This window comes from Otolemur garnettii, unplaced genomic scaffold (assembly GCF_000181295.1).
Source record: "Otolemur garnettii isolate 467f Iridium unplaced genomic scaffold, OtoGar3 scaffold00217, whole genome shotgun sequence".
NCBI lineage: Eukaryota > Metazoa > Chordata > Mammalia > Primates > Galagidae > Otolemur > Otolemur garnettii.
In genome coordinates, this window is record NW_003852612.1 from 2,271,871 (window position 1) to 2,279,471 (window position 7,601).

The 7,601-nt window shown below is 37.0% G+C and overlaps 1 protein-coding gene across 1 annotated transcript in view; it reads right to left on the reverse strand.

Moving 5' to 3' along the window:
* Positions 1-7,601, reverse strand: part of PARG (poly(ADP-ribose) glycohydrolase) — a 139,440-nt gene that overhangs the window by 124,377 nt on the left and 7,462 nt on the right. The window contains exons 4-7 of the mRNA XM_003801665.3: positions 6,011-6,997; positions 4,981-5,164; positions 1,168-1,290; positions 685-768 (exon numbers count right to left, since the gene is read on the reverse strand). Of these exons, the coding sequence (XP_003801713.1) occupies positions 685-768; positions 1,168-1,290; positions 4,981-5,164; positions 6,011-6,997 (1,378 nt within the window). The remainder of the gene's footprint in view (positions 1-684; positions 769-1,167; positions 1,291-4,980; positions 5,165-6,010; positions 6,998-7,601) is intronic.

Sequence of the window (7,601 nt, forward strand, 5' to 3'; positions counted from 1 at the left end):
CTTAAGTCCAAGAGTTTGAGGTTGCTGTGAGCTGTGACACCACTGTACTCTAGTGAGGGCAACATACTAAGACTCTGCCCCCCCCCCCAAAAAAAGAAAAACAATCTAATGGTTACCCTTATAGTCTTACATAAAATATAAAAAAATGAAAAAATAGATTATTACCAAAACATAAGATTAATAAATTAATTAATAAACTGTTAGAAGCTATGCTCAGAGCAATAAAAAACAAAATGCTTAATGTATACTTTAATCATTAGCAAACTCAGCTTCCCTTTGGGCAAATATTACTGAAATCGTAATTCTTTCCTGATTTACTATTAAAGACATTTCAGAAACATGATAATTTTAAAACAACAAAATATAAGAGAAGCTTGGACTGAAGGAAATTTGATGGGAGTTGAGAAACTGAGGTCTTAATTCTGGGTTCTCCAAATTATTGTGTGTGGCTCCAGGCAAGTCAAATGTAAATACAACTTCTCAATTCTTTTAACCACTTCCTAGAAGAATGGAAGCCAAAAACTTCTTTAAGGAGCATCCCTCAATGCCAAAAAGCAAGCACTCTTCAAGTGAAGAATGCTGTTACCTAAGTCTTTTAAGATTAGAAAATATCTTTGAGGGAGGAGACAGAGACCATCTCTAAGAGCTACAAGTTAAGAGATAAGAATAGCAAAAAGAACATACCTTCAGGTTTTGAGGTCGAGTGAATTTGTTGAGAAGTGATGTTTGAATGAGCTCCCACCGGCTCCCTGCAGTTCGTTCACCATTCTTTAAGGAAAAAGAAAAATATAGTAGGAAACTATTCTAAGTTATTTTGCATCATAGAATTAGAAAAAAACAAGTACTCAACCATCAGTCAGAGACTAAAAGAATCTTGGGGGTGTTTTTTTTTTTTTTTTTTTTTTAGAGACAGAGACTTCCTTATCGCCCTCGGTAGAGTGACGTGGCGTCACAGCTCATATCAACCTCCAACTCCTGGGCTTAGGCAATTCTCTTGCTTCAGCCTCCCAAATAGCTGGGACTACTGGCACCCACCACAATGCCCGGCTATTTTTTTTGTTGCAGTTTGGCTGGGGCGGGGTTCTAACCCACCACCCTTGGTATATGGGGCCGGCGCCCTACCAACTGAGCCACAGGCACCACCCTGAACCTCAGTTTTATTCTTACCTCATCTTCCACAGGGTACAAATTTTGTTCTGAACAAGGCATTTTAACATGCTTGTTATCCCACAAATCTTTATAATGTGTTGGGAAAGGTTTCGGAACTTCTCCTGCTCGCAAAAGATCTACCTGAAATAGAGGATAAACATGAAAACTCTTAAGTGCATAAAAACCCAAGTGTATCTTCTAAAAACTAACCCAAAGAAAGTAACCAAAGAAGATGCTATAAAATAGAAAACAGTTCCAAGAAATTTCAACAGTTGTCTTCAGCTATTCTTACCCTAACTTCCAATTACCAATTTACTAGTCACTATATCCTATGTTTTCCATCTCCAGCCCATCTAGGACACAGGGCAGGGTCTCAACATTTCTTGCCTGAATTTCTGCCAAGTCTCTTATCCTTTGCCCTAAATACAACTGCTCCCAGATACATTCAGCCCCAATAAAACCTTTATCCTCACTTTGAAATAACATTATCATTCTAAAGTAGTGATTTTCAACTGGTGTGCAGTAGCACACTCGTGTGACATGAGAGAATCTTAGGTATGCCCTGATAAATTTTAAAGACCATTAATTAAATTATCTTTGAAAGAAGTTCAAAGCACAGTAAGTACATTCTCTTTTTAATTTTTTGCATCAACATAATTTAAGTGTGTCGCAGAAGTTTAACTATAGGTTCGAGTGTGCTATGAGATAAAAAAAGGTTGAAAAACACTGTTCTAGGCTCAGCGCCTATAGCTCAGCAGCTAGGGCACCAGCTACGTACACCGGGGCTGGTGGGTTCAAACCTAGCCTGGGCCTGCCAAACAACAATAACAACTACAACCAAAAAATAGCCGGGGCATTGTGGCAGGTATCTATAGTCCCAACTATTTGGGAGGCTGAGGCAAGAGAATTGCTTAAGCCCAAGAGTTGGAGGTTGTTGTGAGCTGTGATACCATAACACTCTACTGAGGGTGACCTAGTGAGACTCTGTCTCAAAGAAAAGAAAGAAAAGGAAAAACGGTGTTTAAAGTGTTCTCAGGCTTTTACTCCTACAATGCCTATACTATGAGACAAATATCACTGTTTTTATGTACTTTCTTACCCAAACAATATATATCTAGACAAGCCAGCAAACTTAAAATTTCTTAAACAGCAAATTCACTTTTGTACCTATATGCCTATGTATATAATGTCTCTCCCTTTTTTTTTTCTTTTTGAAAAAGCTTTGAGGAATTCCACCAACACTTCCTGGTCACATATAGAAGTTTAAAAGTAACATGAGAACTGGCAAAGGAGGTAGGAAGAAAACCAGCAATATATAAAGACACAGAAGCCAAAGGATAAGAATATTCCAAGGAAAAAAGAAAAGTCTGACGTCCAATGTGACTGAATCATCAATTTTGCTAAAGCATTTTCTCCCTCCTAAGAATGTTCTAAAGGTGATTTTATAAAATATGGTCCATGTCATCTGAGGAAACAGAACAGGTATCTGATAAGCTTCACACAAAAGAGAACATCTTTATGAGAATGTGCTGTGTGTGCGTGTGCACACGCTTGCACATTTATTGATAAGCACTGAGTGTCTTGTCCACTTAATTTCAGGCTGCCTAACATTACTGAAGCTCAATGTTAGCCTCATTTTACTACTTCAAATTCTGCAGCTATTAATACCTAGCGTCTTAGAATTATAACTAAGGACTGTTTATGCTTTGGGTTTTCTTTATAAAGGGTGAGAGAGAGAGGGAGGAATAAAAATTAAAATACCATTTAATTCTCTCAATCAATCTTTTCTCCAACTTCTAACCATTAATATCTTCTCAGTCATAAAGTAACTTAATTTTACATGTATTACCAACAACTCCTTTTTGCTTATCATCCATATTTAAGAATTCACTATGTACTAGAATTTTACGTCAAATAATGCACCATGTACTATGAACTTTACATCCGAAAAATGCAACTATCTGTTTTCTTTTTTATTCTTACAATTATTACCCTATCCCTGTGATTTTCAAACTTTTTAAAATAGCAGAAATCTTTCTTCCCCTAAGAAATATGACATAAAATCATTATATCTGTCAAATAAAAGCTATTTTTATAAATATAATTTTTACAATAATTCTCACTTTCTCTAACATCAATTAGTGACAATGAGGCAATTTTACAAAACATATAAAGAAATATATATAATATATAGCGTATACATATATTGTGTATTTTATATATATATATGTATATGTAATTGAGACAGAATCTCACTTTATCACCCTCAATAGAGTGCTGTGGCATCATAGCTCATGCAACCTCAAACTTTTGGGCTCAAGCAATTCTCTTGCCTCAGCCTCCTTAGTAGCTGGGACGACAGGCACCCCCCACAACAGCTGGCTGTTTTTTTTGTGTAGCAGGCCCAGGCTGGGTTCAAACCCACCAGCCCTAGAGCACGTGGCTGGCACCCTAACCACTGAGATTTGGGTGCCCAGCCCTGCTCAATATCACTCCCACCTATAAACATGGTAAAGGACTCTGAATTTCAAAATATTTAATTATAGCTAGACTAAGGTATATAATAAAAGGGATCATTTCATTTTTTAAAGTAGTACCTGTTGAAATCTATATAACTAATAAATAAATGAATATTTAATACCATCCAATGAGTGACAGAAATCTTCTAAAACTGAATTATAGTAGTTGTTGCTCAATAAATCATCATCAATTGAGTTCTTAAAATGGGTGAATTTTATATTCCTCATTAAGTTGTTTTTTAAAAGCAAATACTCACTGGGCGCCCGGAGCTCAGTGGTTAGGGTGCTAGTCACATGCACTGGGGCTGGTGGGTTCAAACACAGCCCAGGCCCGCCAAACAAACAAAAAATAAATAAATAAATAAAAGCAAGAACCCTCAGAACATATAAAAGAGGTCCAGGAACTAGGGGAAGTAGGGAACAAATTATTACTAGAGACAGGGTTTCTGTTTGGGAAGACGAAAAAGTTGTGGAAGTAATAGTGATAGTTGCACAACATGGTGAATGCATTTAATGTCACTGAATTATACACTTAAAAATTAAAAGAATAAATTTTGTGTTACATACGTTTTACTACAATAAAAGAAAATTAGGTTGGTCTTAGACATGTTGAGTTTGAGATACCTGTGATGTATGTGTCTTCTAGAATCTAAAGCTCAGAGAAGAGGTTAATACTGGAGAATGATTTAAGGGCACTGAACCATACATAAATTTGAACTTTAGGGTCTAACCCAATACCTAACATGCAGTGAATACTGTACAAATATTGTCAGCTGAATTAAAAAAACAAAGAATCCAATGAGTTTTCTTTTTCTTTTTTTTGAGACAGAGTCTCATTATGTCGCCTTCAGTAGAGTGCCACATCATAGCTCACAGCAACCTCCAACTCTTGGGCTTAAGTGATTCTCTTGCATCAGCCTCCCAAGTAGCTGGGACTATAGGTGCCTACCACAACACTTGGCTATTTTTTGGCTGTAGTTGTCATTGTTGTTTGGTAGGCCTAGACTTGGGTTTCAACCCACCAGCTTCGGGATATGTGGCTGGCGCCATAGCTGCTGAGCTACAGGTGCTGAGCCGAGCTTTCTTAAAAATGCTGAAAAATTCAATTTTATCATCAGTTGATAATGATTTGCCTTGCTGTATGTTCAGTATTCTTTGAGTATGCTGTCATTACATTTCTTCATTCTGTAGACTTCTCAGTATTTTATACATGCACAAAACAGAACTTTCTATTAATATGTTCATATTAATCATATCACAATAAACGAGGACATCTAGTCTTCTCTTTTCATAGATAAGAGGTGATACCAACCCGAATAGTTACTGTGTGATTGGCAGATGGCCTCAAGAGAGGCAGCCGAATCCCACACCAAGGCATTCTTCTCATCTCCTCAATAGGCGTTCCAAGCCACTTCTTATCTGGAGAAAGGTGAGGCGGAGTGTATTTAGGGATCTTCCTTTCTGTTCTTTGATGTTTGATTTCACATTGTTCTTTTCTAAGGTCAAGACAAATGTATTCAGTCACAAGTTCTTTACTGTTTGATTTCCTTGAATATACAACTACAAAACTTACCCAGAACATTATTGTTTAGTGTACCATGCTTGCTCTTTTATTTTAATTTGTTTTATTTTTATAATCAAAAGAAAAATATATAAAGCTTATATTAAAACCCCAGAGCTTATTTTCAAATAGTCTATAAAAGAAATTTCCAAACACATGTAAATCCCATTCTAAAGACAGAAATGAGTAATGGTTCACAGTACCTGCTATTTCTCAGGTCTCTTAACAGTAACATTCAATGAAGTAAATTCACTATCACATGCTAGAAAACTAAGATCACAGAAATTACTGAGTGGGCCTTAAGATTCCATATGGGATAACAGCAGAAAGATATGCATGGACTTAAATCCAAATATTAACACCTAGAAGGTAAATGATTTCAGCAAATTCTCTAACCCTAGTCTCAGTTTTCTCATTTATAAACAGAGTACAATGTCACCTGTCAGTCTGCAGATCAGAAAAAGTATAATATATAATGGCCTAGAAAAATGTCTAGCAAATAAACAGTAGCTACTATCAACCTAATATTTTCATGTTATAATTCCCTTAAGTTCTAGAAGTTACTTCATAAAACTAAAAATGTGATTGCCCCTATTAACTTTAGTTTTTGTTTTCTGTTTCTGGCCTCTTTAAAATTCACATTTTGGAGTTTAGGTTTATATTCAGCATAGTTAACGAGAAACACAACCATTTCTTTGCTTTGCTATAAATCATAAACTCTTCTATATAATTGTAAACCATATTACAATATTGAAGAGGTACAACTGATGAAAAAAATTACCTTCTGTCCTCTGCTTTAGTCATTCTCATGAAATGATCTGTGATTTTAGAATCCTTTTTTCCATGCTGCTTGGAATTTCTGCATTCTACATTTAGGCTGGAAGTACTTCCAGGTAGTTTAGCATTTAAATCAGTCATTGCAGTACGAGCTTCTTCTCCTTCAAATTGGAAATGTAATCTAATTTCACCTCCTTTAGTAGAGTAACGTTTCCTAAATTCAGTTTCCGCTTCTCTTGCTTGGAACTTCGAAGGTTTATTCGTTGTTTGGGGAGAACTACCATCTTCTTGTTCATCAAAAACTGGACTTGTCTCCTCATCTGCTTCTGAGTCTTGACAACTATTTTTGGAATTATCTACATCCATTGGTGACTCAGGTTCACTTTCCTTCTCAAATGGAGGAGAATTTCCTAGACTACTTTCTTGTCTACTCAATTTGCTGTCACTTTTCAGTCCAGTACCAACATCCTCAGAGCCCACATCCGACAATGGACTCTCTGGGACCACATCTATCTCTTCCTGCTGACAGTTTGCACAGTCTTCCATAGAATGGCAAGACTCACTGCATTTTCGGTGGCTTCGGGCTTCTCTGGCCTCGTCATCTTCTGTAGTCTGCTTTGCATTTGCAAGCTTTACAGGTGTCAGAAACTGTTGGTTATCTCTGTTGTCTTCACTATCTGTGTCACTGTCATCAGCATTTTGGAGTGACTGATCAATGTTAGCATTGCTGAACTGCTCTGGTACCAGAGTTACTGCTGGAGGTTCACTTTCCAAAAGCTGCTCTGTATGTTTCCCTTCAGTTTGCCACTTAGACACAGCTGCAGTCTGATGCTGGTTCAAATACTGTGTACTTTTTTCAATAGGTGATTTATCAAGACTTAGTTGAGAAACATTTTCTAGTTTTTCTACATTATGTTGGTAAAAGTTATCTTTTTGTACAGAACTCATCATGGATTCTATTCTCGTATTGTTGTTTTCTTTACTATGCAAACTACAAGAGAACAGAAAGAACTAAAAACAACTCATGATACAAAAAAGACACTTATCCAACCACAACCCCACAATGTCATAGCAATAATTAACCCCCTTTTGGTTACCTAAGCACACAGCATGTTTTTCTATGACTCTATGCCTTTGCACATGTGTCTACAATGCCCTTTCCCCAGCTTGTGCTTGGCAAACACTTGCCTTTCCTTTAAGTTTTAAACATCACTGACCACCTTATCCAGTACTCCTTCATGACCCAAAGGTAAAGCTGACCATGTTTCTTCAACACGCTAACCACCACTATACCTGCCCATACCTTATTTTTTACCCTAGGAAGTAATTATGTATGTGTTTGTATTTCTGTGGCCACTGCTGTATCCTAAAGACATCCCTGTATCTCAAGTCTATAGCAGAGTCCCTAGGACATATGAGACTCTAAAAAATTATTTGTTGGCTCAGCACCTGTAGCTCAAGCAGCTAGAGCGCTAGCAACATATACCAGAGCTGGTGGGATTGAATCCAGCCCAGACCCACCAAACAACAATGACAACTACAACCGAAAAAATAGCCAGGCGTTGTGGTGGGCACCTATAGTCCCAGCTACTTGG